We start from the raw sequence: 18,987 nt of genomic DNA, 5'->3' as shown, positions 1-18,987 counted from the left end.
AGCCTGGGAAAGGCAGCTGAAGATGGTCGAAGTATTTGGGCCCCTGCCACCCACATGGGAGACCAGGACGAAGCTCCTGGCTCCTGGCTTCAGCCAGGCTGGCTGTTACAGTCAGGGAACTGGGAAAGGAACCAGTGATTGGAGGATCTTTCTCTCCCCTGTCTCTCTGTCTCTGTAACTCTTTCAAATTAATAAATAAATCTTTAAAAAAAAAAGTGCAAACCAATGTTGAAATCCATGCATAATTTTTCAGAATACACATTTTGCATGTATTATGAAAAAGAATTCTTTTGTGCCAAAATATTGTTTTTACACCAAAATTAACTCATCTTTTAAATTGACTATTTCTACAAATGTGTGATGTACGTCCTATTTCAGTGAGACAGTAAGTGCTACGCCTCAGGTTTCCTTGACATGGTTCCCAGCATCAGGCTCCCAGATGATTAGTGGTGGGGATGAAGGTCAGAGCCAAGAACTACTGCTACAGAAATGAGCACAAATGTATCAAAAGGCAGAGAGCACCTGACTTTAGGCAGGGAGCAAGCAATACAGACAGGGCAAAGATCCCTGGCAAGAAAGCAAGTGTGAAGGCAAGAAACTGTGAAAAGGCTCAACATGTCTAGGGAATATGTGAAAATTTCATTGTGAAATATTGTATGGAGGGTAGAGTAGGAAGATTAAGCTGGAAATGGAAATAAGATTCTCCTTTGAAATTAAGGTTTTGTATGACTATAGCTGCCTTTCCATTGCTTTTATGCTCATTTAGAGAGATTCTTTTCTGGAGGGAACCAGGTTTTACCAGAGTTAGTGACATATCAGCATTGTACACATAGGAAATTATACACATAGGTGGTTTTTAGATAGGGAAAAAGTCCTATGGAAGCAATAAACTTTATTTTGGGCAGAATGTGGTAAGCAGCTGGAAACAGAGATTTGCATGCAAAGAAAAGAAGATCACCGCAGAAATATGCAGTAGTAAGAAAGAGCAGTATAGCCAGAGGCTGAGGCCAAGTGCATACATTCACCCAGCAGGGAGACTTCTATCTGTGAAAGACAGCCATGACCTGTGCAGCATGTATTAATAGACATCCAAAGCTGCCTACGTTACCATTTATTCACACCTATTCTTACTCAGTTGCAAACATTATGATGTCATCTTACGGCCGCTGGACTGTGAACGATTTGAGACACAGGTGGTACTTTATTCATCTTTATTCTTCCTCCAAAAAGGGTGCCCAACAACTACTTGGGCCTTTTCTAAAATAAATAAATATTTGTAAGGGTCTTTCTCAAATGCTTAGGCCAAGGATTGGCATAGAGTAATTGCTCAACAAATAGCTATTGAATGAATAATACAAACAAATTCATTTCTTCTTTCTTGTCACAGACAGGCTGTCTTAATCTATTAAGTGACGAGGCATGATCAGAGCCTCACAACTAAGCCCCAAATCAGGCTAACAATTGACCCCTATTTTCACAGGACTAACTACACTCATTAGCCCAATACAGCTCAGTCCAGTCCACTTCTTAAAGACAGAAGGGGTGAGAAGGCAAAGCTGGGGTTGGGGGGACCTAGCTCAAAAAGGCCAGATAGAAGACAAAACTTGGGATTCAAGTTCAGAAGGAAAACCCTTCACAGCTCCACACAATGCTTACTCTGAAAAGGCACACTGTGCCAGCTAGTCCTCCAGAGCATGGGGGTTGTGATGACTCTTAATGTTCTATTCATCAACATTGAATGCAATGAGCATAGCTCATCAAGAGCCCCTGGCAGGGATGATTTTTTCCAAGCTATGTCATGTTTCCAAATGCTGTTAATTATCAGAGCAGAAGTGGGAAAGGTGCTGTGATGAGGATGCTATGGGGCAGGGTAGCCTTTTAAATTGGACATCAGCACTCACCCTTCCAAGAGAAATGGGAAAACCTCTGAGAGTGAACCTACTAAGAAAATGGGACACGGGCTCAAGCCTATCAACTGTAAACTGGTCTGCAGGATGGCCTCACCCCTCAGAAAGGGTCATTACAGAAAGAATAAACACAGATAGAGGAAGGAAGGCAGGGATCAGAGGTGAAATACGCTGACATGATCGAAACGTACCCCACAGATTACCGTGGCAAAAGAAACAAAGTACGTTAGCGAAACGCAAACCTAAAAACCAAAGGTAAGTGGCCAGATACCAGAAGCAGCTCCACTGCTCCCCACTCTTCCTAGGGCTGCCGTAACAAAGAACCACAAACTCTTTGGCCAAAAATCAGAGCCTTTAAGTCAAAGAGCAAGGTGTACACAGGCTCATGACCCCTCTGAAGGCCCTGGGCAAGCATTCTTCCTTGCTTCTGGGGCATCCTAGCAATCACTGGCATTCCTTGATTGTCACTCAACCACTCCAATCTCTACCTCCATTGTCACATGGCCTTCTCTCCTCTGTGAACTACCAACATCTTAGGAGAACACCAGTCATCGTACCCATCTAGACCCATATGACTTCGTTACATTTGCAAAGATTCTTCCCAATCAGGATATATTCTAAAGGTCTGGATGGATGGGGATTTTTGGAGGAGACTCTTCAACCCACTCCACAAACCATGAAAACTTTAGGAAAGATTATATAAATCAGTGATACTAGACAGAACTATGGCATTTTAAGAGGAACTGAAAATTTGCCAGGGAAAAAGAGAACCACACGAGCAGTGTAATGCAAGTTGTTCTGTATCAATACAAGAACTTGTTTAAGATGAGAGCAAAAAGCACAGAGTACACACACTGCAAGTAGTCTGTATTATTAACATATAACTTCAGGACCCCAATTATGAAGATGTAACTTTAAAATATCACTTCTGTCATCCAGCCATGGAGGCAACAGAACCTTAACCTTAAAATCAATGCATACTCATGCAGGCTACATTCCCACACATGCACAAATTATTCATGCAATTGGGAAATACATACTCAAGCAATGTGAACTGTTAGTCTAACTTTACTGAGCATAACATAAAAAGAAGCCACAGAGAAAGAAATACCAGAAGATTGATGCTCTCAAATAATTTCTGAAATAAGCTTTCTCATAGGAAAAGTTATTTATATTATCCCTTATAGGCAGATCAAACTGTTGAGAAAACACAGTAAGAAATCAGGTATTCTTCTCAAACATACACATCTGCAAGTCAGTTTTTCTCTGTACTCTTTTTCTTCATAAGATTTTTTAAAAAAGATTTATTTTATTCATATGAAATACAGAGTTACAGAGAGAGGTAGAGAGAGAGAGGGAGAGAGATCTCCCAGCTGCTGGTTCACTCTCCAAATGGCTACAAAAGCCAGACCTGTGCCAACCTGAAGCTAAGGAGCCAGAAGCTTCTTCCAGATCTCCCATGTGGGTGCAGGGCCCAAGGACGTGGGCCATCCTCTACTGCTTTCCCAGGTGCATTAGCAGGCAGCTGGATTGGAAGTGGAGCAGCAGGGACTTGAACCAGTGCCCATATGAGATGCTGGTACTGCAGGCCGTAGCTTTAACCCACTGCCCCACAGCGCCAGTCCCCAACATAAGATATTATGAACACTTTCTTTGAACCCAAGCTCAGAAGAATCTATTCTCTATAAACCAAGAGGTATAGAACTTGGAAGATTTGCAACTCAGCAAATTTTATAGGGTTTTTGGCACATAAGGGTTATTTTTAAAGTGGGGGGGGGGGGTAAGCTTGTCCTCTCCCTACCCCCAAACACAGCTGAGCTGATTCAGCACAAATCTCCCCCTAAAATAAAAATTCAGTTTGCAGAGTATACACATGGAAACTTCCAGTTCCAAGGACATTTCAGAAATGCAGCTGGTGAGATCAGCAGTGGGTGGCTTAAGACAAGCTGACCACAAATCATGTTACGAACGTACGAACTTTCAACAGATATCTATAACCAACTTGGGAGTCCATGGAGGAAAGTCTTTTAAAAATAAGCAACGTAATACAAGGGAACTATCCAGAAATAGGAGAAACTTGAAGATTCTGGTAGCTAATAAATCATTTCCCACAGGGGGACTTATAGAAGAACTTCTAGGAACGCAGTTGAAAATTCTAGTTTATTCATTTAACTTTCTGAAGAGGATATTATGGTATACATCATACAAATAACACACTTCCATAAAGAGCTGCATGTTTAGCTCAACACCCTGATGGCCCCCAAAGCACAGAGGTGTTTTTCACAATCTGCAGATTTAAAAAAAAAATCCAAGTGGCAGCAAGAAAAGCTACCTTGTCGAGTTTCCAGAAACAGGCACTCCACAGTCATTTCTGTTAATCACCTTTCACCAGACAAGAGAGCCAATGGCTCAAGGGGTAAAAGACAGGATCATTCCCCAAACCCTAAGGGTAAAGGTCATCCACACCCACAGACACAACATCACATCTGACTAGGAAGGACTATGGACAGAAAATTCTGTGTCATGCAAAACATCCCCCAATTTCATGAACATCTTCAGTTATTTGTTCAAAAAAATTTATAGCCATGCTGATGGTAACAGCTGGCTCTGAGAAGGCAAGGACAAGCAACCTCATATAAACCTGTCAATTTAAATCACAATGCATTCACAACCTCAGGGCCTGTTTTGATCATTAATGTAAAGGACTTTTCCACAGTATGAATGAATCAAATTAATATGAAGTGGAAAATGTGGAGGTGACAAAAGAAATGTTTATAAAACTCCAGCTAAAATTCAGAGGTAATTAAGAGCAAGAATCCTCAGAATGCCAGCTTTGTATAGCTGATTAGGTAACACAGCAACAGAAAGAGGCTCTACATGTGGGCTTAAAAAAAACACACACACACACACACAAAACACACTTTTACTTATTTATTTCACTCCCCATATGGCCACACAACAGTCAGGTCTCAGGCAGGCTGCAGCCAGAAGCCAGAAACTTCACCCTGCTCTCCCACATGTACCTGGGCTATCGTTTTGGAAGCAGAGTAGCAGGGACTCAAACCTGCACTCAATATGGGATGCCAACGCCTCAGGCATCACTAAACCCACAACACCAGCCCCTCCTTGTGTTTTTAAGGAAAAGGACACCCTGTTCAACGGCCAATCAGAGGGTGGACTCCTCTTCAGGGGAGCTTTGCCCTTGAGTAACTCCGGCAGGAACACCACCCCAGGTCCCCTGTCCTTTCACAGAGAACAAGCACCCACAATGCCCAACATTGCCCTGGCCCTGGCACAGGTGAAAAAGTAATACGGCCCCTTCCTTTGTCTGCAACACTCCCCTGAGTCACACCTGTGCCAAGAGACTGCAGTGAGAGGGAAGTCCGGCTCCAGCGCTGGCTCAGGAAGGCTGCCTTTGCTCTCACTGTCAGTGGAACTAGAAGAAGCACATGTAATCTGACACTGGTTTCTCCGAAGAACAATTTGATGAAACACACCTCACAGGGACGTCTCAAAGACTAATGAGATAATGTCTAGAGGGCGGGAAGCGCTCCCCAGGCTGATGTACAGCGCCATCACCACCTCCTGATAGCAGGAGACTCGGACAAGGCAGCTGAAGAGTCAACTTCTAGCACGGAAAGCAAGTGCTATGTAGAGAGAGGACCGGACACTAGCGAGAGCAGTGCCACACTCTGATCCATCCGTAAGTGCACACCACCAGGAAGCACACCTTCCTTGACAGCCCATAGTCCAGCACAGCAATCACAGCAGAGGCATCAGCATAATGTACTCAATGTCTATGGGCTTCAGTTTCTTCAACTGTAAAACAAATCCTTTCTACACCTTCCATAGCGAACAAGTAGAATAAAAGTGAGAACATGAGAGCTCAAGGCTTACAACAAAGACAGGACTCAATAAATGGCACCCCATCCGTCAGGATCAAAGGGGCATTACCAACAGGAGCTTAAAAGAATAGTCTGTCTACTAATTTGAATGGGAAGAAACTCATACAAAGGACCATATCGCTGACAGTCAATTTAGACATTTAGAATATTTTACCTCATAGAAACATGGTTACAAACAGTAAGTCAGGTTGTTCACATATCTCAGGGAAACACACTGAGCAAGAAGGAGGACTCATTACACACAATGCTAGCCATTTCCTAACGGGGTTGAGATTTCTGAAAAAATGCAGCAATCTTTGTCTGACTCTTGCATACATGGCTAACCCTTGACAAATCTAATGAGTCCTCTGGTCAGCCCCCTGTGTATGTTCCTGGTTGGATACACAAGCGTTTCTACAGCCTCAAGGCTCCTGAGTTAGGGACTCAATGGAAGAGTACCAAGAGCCTCAGCACCATCAGGGGGCACTGGAGAGCAAAACAGAGGCCAGAATCTGCATTCACAGCTCAAGCTAACCAAAGACACCCCACTTTACACACAACCCACTGAACACATTATCACTGTGAAAAAACAATCCAGGATAAATTAATGGAAGGAAAATGTCGAGGATCTGAAGGAACAACTTCCAGTGATCTTAGGAAAGAAGGAATACGAGGGTGGTAAGAGGCCATTCCAAGCTGAAGAAATTCCAAGCACAAGAGTCCTAAGTGAGAGGGAAGACAAGGCATCCCAGAACCCCACAGAAGCTCAGAGGGTGGTGAGCAGGAAAAGAAAGGAAAAGGGAGGTGGATTTACCTAGGCAGCAAGCCTAACACATTATACAAGACCTTCTGGGCCACAGGAGCAATGGAAGTGAGGCTTTGGGGCAAACAAGGAGCACAATGTGAAAGGCCTGCAGGCATGTGGAGAAAGGACTCCGGTGGGAACAAGTGCCTGCAGACAACCAAGCAGGAAGGCAGCAGAGAGCAGGGAGAGAGAAGGGCGCATTGAGACATACACCAGCACGCGGTTTCCACGTGGGGAGCGTCACTCAACTCAACACCCAGGAACTGAAAACATCTGATGGGGAGAGACAGGCAATCAGAGGGATGTGCACAAGCCCTGTGGAAATACCATGCCATGTTATTAAGGAACACAAGCATCTATGAATTCTGTAAGCCATATGGGTGCTGGATCAAAACACGTGTAGGTATATGAGGGAAAACTGTCTATACAGCAAGACTTGGTGAACAAGTACCCTAAGATGGTGCAAGAGGTGGCTTTGACAGCAGCAAATAAGGGGGTGACTCGCAGGACACTGGAAGAAACTGCCTGACTGCAACAGGTCACGGAGCCTGTTTTAGACTTGCTCTCTATGGAAGTCAGGCACAAGGCAGGTGACTCCTAGCCTCAAAGCCCAAGAACACACCTCCAGAAATACAAGATAATGAAAAAAGCACACCAACAAGCCTAAAAAAATCTGGGTGTGAAACAACTCTAGGTCAATGACGTATAGTTCCATAACTTCACTGTCTGTGTTTATTTGGAAAGAAAAAAAAAAAAAAAAAAAAGCCCAGTTTTAAGTGCCAAAAAAAGAATCAAGATACTTCACAGACCAAACAGCAAGTTGCAACTCTGAACACAATGGTTACCAAGGCAATAGAAATTCTGTAATTAGAGGACATGAGTTATAGGAATGATTCATATGTCACTTGTAAATGCTGTATTCAATGGATTAAAAATATTGAGATTTGACTTTAGATTTTGTATGTGATGGTTGGGAGGAAATCCCAAGGAAGAGCCCAATTATTACCCTATTCTAATGTAAGCAAAATGACTAGGCCACATGAACTATTGCTATTCATGGGTTACTCTCTAAGCATTAAGGTGTATGTGCATATGTGTGTATGTATACGTGTATATGTGTATGTATACATATGTGTATATATATATGTACAAATGGAAAGAGTTGCTAATAAAAGCGATATGTAGCCCTGATTCTTTTAGGAAAGCAGAAATCACACCTTCTTACTCAATCACCACCAAGGCAATCTTACTGGAAGATTGAAAATCATGTTGAAGTAAACACAGATTGGATACAATGCACAACTCCCACGGATGTTCTGTAGTGAAAATATCAAAAGAGAAAATATGCTAGATATTAAGTGGGTTGGGGAGGGCACCCCCACCACCAGGACGTGTGGTGGTCCAGGCACTTGAAGGACAAACATATACTCTTCTACCACTCCTTCAATGTGAAACTAACAGGAGCTGTCATCACTGATGTCACACCTCAGATGACACCACATCTGGGCCTTGGGTTGAAAAGGCAGGGACATCGGAGGAGCAGCACAGGAATCACATAAGTAGTGTGGTTTACAAAGGCAGTCAAATTACATACACACTGAATCACTCCTCCTGATCTCAAAGCCAGAAATAAACCCTGAAATGAGCTATGCTGGACTGTGTGCAAACACAGTAGTGAGCAGCCATGAAGCGTTTCTAGCATCCTGGATTCCCATGACACAGCTCCACAGTGAAGGATGGAAATCAGATGCCCGAGCCACAAATGAAAAAAAGCTAGGATCCAACAGCATTGTGATCACTGTAATCAAGGCACTTATCCAGAATTAAACCTGCACAGTGAGAACACAGGGAGACCCTTTACCAGGGCGGAGGCCACCAAATCCATCAGCGGAGCTCTGCAGCTTACCTCCAGTGCTACATCTCTACATTCTAGACACTGCACAACTGTCATGTTACAGACGCTCCGGCAGGCGGGAAGATTTTTCCCTCCACCCCTTTCCTGCCCTAATCAGCCTTCATGCGCACAGGCACATAGGCACACACATTCCCTCACGGTGGCTCCGCATCACCAGGAGCCATGCTGAACAGCTGCAGAGGACTGAAGGGAATTGGCAGAAATGTGCAATGATGTGCTAGCCACCCCCCTGAGGCAGAAACTGCCCTGCCTACTCCCAGACGCCAGTGCGCAGGGGTGTTTCACTGTCTCAAATGACAGGCAAGTGGTTTCAGGTGGTGAGTCAGGAAAAGCAGTTCGCATCAGGAATGTTCCAGCCCAGCAGAGCTGAGCTGCATCCTGCCCCCTACACAGAGATGCAGTATTCATCATTTATACAATGTCACCGTAGGGGACAAAACCTGGGCACAAAAAGAACCAATGATCCAGGCTTCTCCCATCCAGAAGGAACCTAATTACTCAAGAATGGGCACCATATCTGACACTTGAAGTCAGCCCTTTTGTGCTGTGATAGAGGACTCACAATGGCCCAGCACGGGAGTCTTTGAGAGCAGACCCTTGGACTAACCATCCTGGACAATTCAGCAGCTGCCGCCATGCGCTCTGATCTATGTTCCAGGGACAAAGCAGAATCAGGAGCGGGCAATATCCAGGGAAAGCAAGTGGAGGCCAAAATCTACTCTACTGGCTGCACATGAATCAAACACGTACTGTCACTCCTTTCAATGTCATTTTGGATGGATTTCAGCAGAAATTCACATTCGGAAGGGAACTTTTCAATTGCCTATATATATGCAGTTGTTTATGAGCCAATAAATGAGTGACGTCATATCAACTTGCTGAAATAGAGATGTTAGACATCAGATCAGATAACAGGAGATCTACAAAGTGAAAGAGACTTAGAGCCATCATTCGCTCAACACTTCATGAATGAATACAGCTTCCTGTCAAGTTTTATAGAATGACAAACGAGCCTATTCTCTGAAGGAACCTGAGGAGATTTAATAGTCATTTCAGGGAATCCAGTTTGGTTTTTCTACTTCAAAATTAGCAATTTAATCTTATCTCTGACTTCAAAATCTCTTGCTACAATTCATCATCCTAGTGACTATGGTACATAATAACATTGGTAACTGTTATATTTATGATACACTATTTTGCCATCAGTTCAAAGGCCAGAGCCTTATCAAACCTGTCAGAATATCAATAGCTTAGGTAAAGAATGCTAATATGGCTTTAATTCTTTTAAGGCCAGGCAAAACGAACAAAAAGATAGAATGCCTATACTTTAGTCAAGATACAATAAAAGTTGACCCAAAATATAGTATTTCTCCCAGAATACCAACTGAAACAAAGTAAGCAAACGGTGAATCGCACACAGCCCTTCCCTCAAACACCAGCACAGGAATGATCCCATACTTTTGCTGTTCTTTTTGTTGTTCATCCATGAGACAAAGAACTACCCAGAACTTTTAGTGTAGTGATGTCAGGGAAACCAAGGTAATGCTTCAAGGCTCACAATCAGCTTCCAGGAATGGCAAATTCTGTCACTGATCATAGAAGGGTACGCTCTAACAAAGAACACCAAGAAATACACTCCAGAGCTACTGCACTGACTCCAAGGTCAGTGTGCTGCACCACAAAGATCTGCACAGGAACTACCAGAAAGCCTGCACCCCTTCCTCAGAAAAGGCTCCCACAACTCCTGCCATGGAGGCCACAGGAAGTTTTACAAGGCAGAAGTAGATGGAGCATTCACACCACAAAGCACTCCAGTGAGCACGCTCCAATCCCAGAAGGCCCACCTTCCCCACCTTGATATCCAACCTACACTCCAAGGGAGGGAAATTTTTAAAAAGCAGCAAACACTCCTCACCAGTTAATCCCATAGCAGCAGCCATTTAATAAAGGTGGCTTGAGAGAACAAGACAGCCAAGTGAATGGAGCTCGGGGCAATATGCAATTATTGAAACTGGAATTGAGCCTGGAATTTGCCGTGAGAGGATTGGCAATCAAACTGTGGTCAGGGCCCCAATTTTAAACTTCTCCCAAGGGGCACCACTCCTGACACACAGACACACCTCTCTTCATATCAAAGTGATTCCACTTGACTTGGTGGAGGAGTTGTCATTTGCTGGCAAAGGGCCTGGTTTAGAATAATAGCCTCCAAAGGATTAGGGTGAAGTCCAACTACTCCCAAGTATGTTTCTTTCATGACTTACCTTCTTCCCAATAAGCTTTTTTCGAAGAAATTCCCGGGCCTCAAACATATAAGGAATATCATACAGAGGACGTAGTTTCTTGTTTTTATCCTAAAAACAAAATAAAATAATACATCAGGAATGAAAAAGAAAAAATGAACACAGAGGCACAAAACACTGGAATGTTTTGTTTGAAATAATATTATTTGAAATAATAATCAGAATAAACAACTAATAAATACTTGCTTGAAATAATTGATTAGAAATAGACTTCTACCCCCCTAGCATGCCATGGCAGGCTAACAATAAGCAATGGAATGTTTATGGTTACCCAAAATGGGACAAAATGGTCATAAAAAGGAAAAGAGCTAGGCAAACAGTAACATACAAGAAGCTCAGTAAGAACTAGGATCATTCAACTATTTACAGATACACCATAAACCTAATTCTATTACTCCAAATACCTACAGTGGGCACCAACCAACAGTAAGCTCCATACAAACATTCTCTAATGGGATGTTTAATTCTGGAATCAAAAATTTTTAAGTCTACTACAGTAACAGAAAAAATATTCAGAGCTCAAAAAAAAAAGCTACTACAAAAATTTCAAAAATAGGGCAGGCATTTGGAGAGTGAAGTTCAATCTCTTCCCTCCTTCTCTGTGTGTGTGTGTGCGCGCGCATGTGTGTGTGTGTGTCTCACTCCTTGCCTTTCAAAAAAATAAAATACTGTGGGAGCAGGCATTGTGGTATAGTGGGATACGCTGCCATTTTGGACTTCCACACTCCATGTAAAAGTTCTGGTTTGAGTCTCAGCTTCTCTGCTTCTGATCCATTTTCCCACTAATATGCCTTGGAAGGCAGCAGATGATGGTCCAAATGGTTGGGTCTCTGCCAGCCATGGGTCACTTAGATGGAGTTACTGGCTCCTGGCTTCGGTCTAGCCCAGTCCCAGCTATTTTGGGCATTTGCGAGTGAATCAGCAAGTGGAAAATCTCTCTATCTCTCAGTCTGGGTCTCTACCCTCCAAATAAATTTAATTAATCAAGCCAAAGATACATTTATTTTGATACAAAGAATTTTGAAATTCATACATAGATTTTTCATAATATACATTTTCGATGAACATTTGAAGGTTCCTCATAGCAATACCACAAAATTTTCCCAAGAGCTAAATTATGTGCTATAGACTAGGGACTACATGCTTTAGGAATTCAGGGAAGTGGAAAGAAAGAAGCAATCAGGAAACATTTCACAACAAGGCAGGACTTAAAGTGAGTTTGAGGATCGGCATGAAGTGGGAAGAAAATAATAAGAGTTGGGGGTGGGAGGGATAGAAAAAGCAGTAAAAGTAAGAAGGAATAATATGATATGCACGTTCACATACAGTTACTTCCTGATCTCACGGACCTGACTCTATCCAAAAACATGGCTTGTCTAAATGAAGTAATTTTGAGACTGTGAGAGAGAAACAACTCAATGACGGCGACACAAACAGGAATGGATGCAAACCTGAGAGAGATAGGAATCAATATAAGGAATGGATTAACAGGAACAAACAATGTTGAGGATGGACAGGATCAAAGCACAGGAGTCCAGTACTAAGCTACAAGGAACACTGTATGTAGTCAAAAGATATTTGCCTTTTTGGCAGTGTGCAGGAACGGAAAATGTGTTTTTCAGAATAAGATATTGTCTGTGCATGCATGATTACTCCCACAACAGCCTCTGATTTCCAAGAAAAGACCCTATCCATCTGTTTTTTGATAACTTCCTGGAACACAGTGAAGTACCTGCCTTCAATACAGACTCAACAATTATAGTTGGACTAAGTGGCTACAAAAGAAACAAAGTATGAGGTGTAAAGATCAGGTGTGCTAGGATAATAGCACTATACAGATTTGGGAATCTCCAAGATCCAAACAGTAATAGAAAAATCTACAGAAAGAAAGAGGGAAATAATGGACTACCTCCTAAGTTCAACATAGACCAGGGATTCCCATCCCTATCCTTCACGGTCATGGTCAGCTGAACTGGTAACACCATGAATGTGACAAGAACAAGGTACTTCTAAATTCTCTCTATACTCAATCATATGTGTAATTTTAATGACCCCATTTTAAACTCATCCTAATTTCAACAGAACTTCAAGGACTCAAGAATAGACATTTCTAGCTAAGTCTCAGTGCTAACTTCACATAAACGTTTAAATTCACTGTATGACCAAGAAATTCATGTAGCAGAATGCATATAGTTCTTTCTGCTACAAGGAAATTGGAGCTTGACACTCATTACTGACCTGTCTTCTACTTCATTCTTCCAGAGCTCTCGTTGGAAGGGAAGACACCTCCTTCTCCCAGATGAGGTACAGGAACCCATATGTTAGGTTAGAAGGCAGAAATTAGCTCATGTGTGAAAGGGGCCTGAGGAAAACCAAGCATCTGCAGAAGCTCACCTTGGAAGCAGCCCAGTATTTCACAATTTTAGAAAGTCTCACCTATACCCATTTCACAGGTGTCCTCAGCCTTACTCCCAAGGAAAGCTACCCCGGAGAATCCTCTCTCAGCACCAAACTGGTTAAGTAGCCTTTATATCCTTCCCCAAGACACACACCTTAGGGTTGGCCCCTCTGCCCCGTGACAGTTGGGCTGCCCAGTCTGATAAGCAATGAGTAGAGAGGTGTCCATCCACTCTGATGGATGCCCTACCCCAATAAACCTTACTGCCTTGCTTACTACTCTGTCTCACACCTGAATTCTTTCATAGGGGAACACAAAAACCAATTCCACCCATCTCCACTGACACACACATACTCTGCACAGAAAAAAATTAGGTGGCCAAGTTTGGTTTAAGATACAAACATTAAACATGAGAATCGTTAAAGGAACAAAATAATATCCAGAACTTCCATGTAGGAAATAAGGAAAATACGATGTGTGAGACTTGCCTGGTATAGGGAAATGCTAGGTAACCCAAGGGAGAAATGTACAGGATTATGGATACAAACTGGAAGCCAAGCGAAAATAATGGGTCACAATATAAAGAGATTTAAATAGTATTCAAGTTTAACATACAAGTCCCAAACTAGAGTTGGTGATGATATCCAATGACACAATTTGAATGAATACTGGATAGGCAGGAGATGTCAGATGCCAGTATTGAACAGGATTTTTAATACAGACAAAATCAATGGTTATCAGAAAAAGCCCTCAGGAATAAAGAAGTGCCAATGTGTTCACATTCACCAAACAGCAAAAGAAAATCTATTTACAAAAGGTAGTTGTATGATTACAAAAGCATAAGTGAACATTTTAAAAATAAGCTGGAAAAAAAAAACCCTGCATTTCCCATAAATAGTCTTAAAATTTGTTAGGGAACCTGAACTTTCGTACTTAACACTCATATTCTGAAATTCCACACAGGCATAATGGAATGCCATTTGACCCGAACCCCCAAATCAAATGGAAGGAAAGAAATATGGTTCAAACAAGCATTCAAATGCAGATCAGGGAATGAGGGACACCTAATGTGTGAAAATGGTTGTCTAACAAGAATTTCATTTTAAAACACTTTAATGGACTGGGCTAGCCAAAATATCCTCAAAAGAAAGATGCAGAATAAATGATATACCTAAAACCACCCCAATACAAAACAGGGCAAGCAAAGAATCTGATTATATGCCTCTCATGGACTGAGGGAAGAATTACTTGCAAAAGCAGAAAAAGAGATATCACAAGTTAGAACAGAATGATCTTGCTACTCTAACCTTTCAGAGCCAGGAGCTATTGACATCTGCAAACATCTTACAAGAGAGATATTAGAAGTCCCTAAGAAACCACAAAATAAAAGCAATTCTTCCAAATTACCAGGTACATAAAAGCCTTTGAAACCTCTAAGAGGCAATTGAGGAATGGGATGAATTCCGAGAAACAGGACTTTAGCTGAATCTTGCCTGCAAAAAGAGAATGTCTAGATTCTAATTTACATGGAAAAATTTTTTTTTCCAAAATAAAAACAGAAAAGAATGCTTCCTCTATCTGGTGGGTGGGTAATATACAAACCAATACGTGCTGTAATCACTGTTCATCCTCAGAAATGACGTTGCATGTGGGCCCTGCAGTGATTCACATTAGCAACGGAAGAGATAGCAGCAATCATCTGCACTCACCAAAGGGAGACCCAACACCCACATCCAGCATGGGAAAACACACCTGGCAGGTTGGCACAAAGGTATGTTCGGCTATTTGCCAAAAATGGGGGTGGGGGTGGGGACCAATGGTCATTTGTAGGGCATGAAAGGGACCTCCAATCAAGTCAGGATTCTTAACCCCTGTTTAGGCTTAATTTTCCTTAAGCTAAGTTTAAAAACTAGAGCCATAAAACTTAATGGTCTTGAGATAATGCAGGATTTTGTAAAGCTGAATAGAAACAAATTTTAGGAAAGGACAGAAATATTGTTAGGTTAACACATCTAAAATGTTTTAAAAGGACTTCATAAACACAGGGAAAGGTCAGAGCAAAGACACTAGAGGTATGGGATTGTCCAGTCATCTGCAAAAAGGCAAAGAGAACAGTCAATGCAAATTAGGAGCATGCCTGCTGGGTTCAATCAATAGCAAAGATGCCATTGGTTAGCGCAGAATGCAGGAGGGTACGTGGTAAGAGATGAAGGCACAGATCTGACTTCACAGTTGAAAGAATTACTTTGACCTTTAGGTTGAGAACACAAGACATAGTAACAAGAAAAAAAGGGTGGGCCATGGAAGCTGAACCATGATAATGTGGGAAGGAAATGGTGGCAGGTTATGTCAAAGTGGCAGCAGTGAGGGAGGTAAGAAGTGGTTAGAATATTTTGAAAGTATATACTAGAGGGCACGTGAAGTGTAAAAGAAGAGGAATCGAAGATGACTCCAAGGATTTTTATCTGAGGCAACAGAAAGACAATAAGATGGGAAAAGGCACAAGAAGAGCAGACAATGGGGTGGGGCACTACCAAGAAGTCAGGCGCCTAGAAGGCCAACCTTCAGCTGTCAGGTAGCCAAGCAGAGATGTGTGTGTGTGTGTGTGTGCGCGTACGTCACTCTGCCTTTCAAATAAATATTTTTTTTTTTAAAAAGGAAGTCAGATATACATGTATGGAGTTTGGAACTGATCTGAACGATGCATGTGGAAGTTGTTAGCATGTAGGTGTCAGGGTGTAAACTCCAGAGACTGAAAAGGAGTATGAGGGAGTCCTCAAGCACTCTAACTGTAAAAGGAAACTACCTTTCACAGTACTCTGATCTGGAAGACATGGCAGTGAAATTTTTTACATTTATTTTAAAATTATTAATTATTTTCATATCAATATCTTGAGGATTCTTGTCAATTTAGATAAGAATTCTAAATATTGACTATTTGTAAATGAAACAGACAACATGGTTCAGTTATAGCATTTATTTAGAGAGGGAGAGAAATATATGGGAAAGGGGGGACTTTATAAATTAAGGGAGAAGAGGTTTAGAAATTTAAGCCTGGAGTTGCATGCCAGGCTTCTCCAGGGAGTAGACCAGAGAGAGAGCACAGGCAGGAAGGAGAGCAGGCATGAGAAGCGGTCAAAAAGCCGCCCATGCCAGGAGGCGTGGGGGTAAACAAGGGGCAGGCGCTGGCACTCCACACACTTATTCACTTCCAAGGGGCAGTGGTTATGTAGTGGGAATATGCAGGTAAGATCAGGTCTGGACATGAGACCGCGCAGGGGGTGCCAGCAGTGTGGTTTTTCAGCTCATGAATCAATTAATTTAATTTTATCTGCCTGCCCATACCAGAAGGAAAGTGAATTTGGATCCAGCTGATTGGTCAGGGACATTGTGTTAAACATGGTTGTTGCGGCCATTTGGGTAGTGAACCAGCAGATGGAAGATGTGTGTGTGTGTGTGTGTGTGTGTGTGTGTGAGAGAGAGAGAGAGAGAGAGAGAGAGAGAGAGAGAGGGAGAGGGAGGGAGAGAGTCAGCCTTTCAAATAAATAAATAATTTTAATGGAAAAAAAAGGTATAAACCTAGACAATTGTCCTATGCAAGCCAACTGTAACAATGTCCATGTTAGCACAGTGTATGGTATTGTTAAACAATGGAATCCACAGCAGTAAGGCAAAATTACAGCAAGTCACAACAATGAACAAATTTGGAAAAAAAAATTGAACAGAAAAAGTTGGAGAATGATATATTTATATATATATATATATATATATATATATTTTTTTTTTGACAGAGTGGACAGTGAGAGAGACAGGGAGAAAGGTCTTCCTTTGCCGTTGGTTCACCCTCCAATGGCCGCTGCGGCCAGCACACCGCACTGATCCGAAGCCAGGAGCCAGGTGCTTCTCCTGGTCTCCCATGGGGTGCAGGGCCCAAGCACTTGGGCCATCCTCCACTGCACTCCCAGGCCACAGCAGAGAGCTGGCCTGGAAGAGGGGCAACTGGGACAGAATCCGGTGCCCTGACCGGGACTAGAACCCGGTGTGCTGGCGCCGCAAGGCGGAGGATTAGCCTATTGAGCCACGGCGCCGGCCGAGAATGATATTAAAACCCCCAAATACAGACTAAAAACAGACACAAACAATTTAAAGAGCTATGCAAGCAGAAAAATAAAAAATGCACAGAAATGAAAAAAAAAAGATAATGGTTACTTATATGGGAAAGGTAAGAGGAGAAAAACAGAGTAGGAGAAAGAAATGGGGTTGAGGGCAGGCCCAGGAGTGCAGGTGGTGGACGGGAGAGGGAGGGATCTGAAATAACTAGGGGATAAAGTCAAATCTGAAAAAAGAACCCAGAAGCTCTTTACATAATTCTGTAAATAAACAGTAACGTTTCAGGAAAGGCAGTCTCAAACTTTGTTAATCACAGCCTATTCCTCACAAAATCCCGCCTTTATTCCTGTCTTCAGCATAATAAGTGGCCATTCTTTTCCCCTGAAAAAACGCAGTATATTCCATTTTTTCAATAAAAAAGAAGAATGATGCGTTTTCATTAAAGCGTCCTTCCATGAGGCACAGAGAATGATTTAACCGTAAACATGATACTGATACAAGGTCAAAAACAAGTATCACTTTATCTGAGAGAGACTCAAACAATAATACATTAATTGATGTAACCAAGCAGAATTATAATCCATGAAGATCTTAATACTGACTGTTGAATTAAAAACAGACATGATCAGATTAATATGGATAAAATTTTGAACAGTAAATAATGGACTCATCCCAGTTGCCCTGCCACTCATGTCATTTTAATAAACAAAGACTGCAATTTCCATTTGAATGAGATTAAAATCGGAATATAGCCACATGCCCTGGGTGTATTTACAATCAAGGACTTTCAATACCTTCGGCAGCCAGGAGAGAGAATCTAACAGGGATAGTGACCATTTCTCTGGTTTGTAAGGCATACCACAGAAGCACTAAATCAGCAGCTGAGAAGATCTGAAATTGCAACCAAACGTGAGATAGCATGTACGTTCCTAAGATACCCATCTATAATATATCTAGGGATCATATATATAGGTTGCATATATCCAAGTATCTCCTTAACTGCTACTTCAAAAAAATAAAAGCTATTTTCCAATTACCTCTATCTTATACTCTCCACTCAGAGTATCTCTGAAAAGTAAACAATCTATTTTCAGAGACATGATCTGGGTAATGCAAAATTCACAGCAATGCAATACATTTCACACACTTCCTAGGCAGCAAAGAATAAATATTAAATCTATCTGAAAAATTTAAAGCTATGGTATTAGAAGGGGACGATTATGCAAGATACCTATTTTTTTTTTCCCTGATAAGTTGAACAATGTATGACAGCCCAATTCTGCCCCTGATCCCTAGCGTAAGGGTCAAGCTAACAAGTGTGAAAAACACTAGAATTTCAGGCATAATAATAACAGCCATTTATGACAACCCTAACAAGAAGGCTTAATGCTGATGGCAACGCTACCTTATAATGATCATAATCTCCATCTCATGGAAAGGATAGTGAAGCTTAAGTAATCTGCATGATGTCATACAACTAGTTAACTGCAGAGCTGGGATTTTGATCCTGAGCGTCCCAGAGCCTCACTGCTGGTGGGCCAGAAAATATACTTTCCTGGTTTGTTACTGCCAAAAGGCAAAAGCAACCTGTCAGTGGTGGTCAGGTCTGAGCACACCTAAGAATCACCCAGGAGCTTATTAACACACGGACTCCCAGGTCTACACTGG

General features: G+C 42.1%; 1 protein-coding gene across 1 annotated transcript in view; it reads right to left on the bottom strand.

Moving 5' to 3' along the window:
• Positions 1–18,987, bottom strand: part of SND1 (staphylococcal nuclease and tudor domain containing 1) — a 410,316-nt gene that overhangs the window by 243,650 nt on the left and 147,679 nt on the right. The window contains exon 11 of the mRNA XM_002712078.5: positions 10,773–10,862. Coding sequence (XP_002712124.1) covers positions 10,773–10,862 — 90 coding nt within the window. The remainder of the gene's footprint in view (positions 1–10,772; positions 10,863–18,987) is intronic.

The sequence above is a fragment of the Oryctolagus cuniculus genome, chromosome 3, assembly GCF_964237555.1.
Source record: "Oryctolagus cuniculus chromosome 3, mOryCun1.1, whole genome shotgun sequence".
Taxonomy (NCBI): Eukaryota; Metazoa; Chordata; class Mammalia; order Lagomorpha; family Leporidae; genus Oryctolagus; species Oryctolagus cuniculus.
The sequence above is the reverse complement of the archived record's forward strand: the minus strand, read 5'-3'. Positions and strand labels throughout refer to the sequence as shown.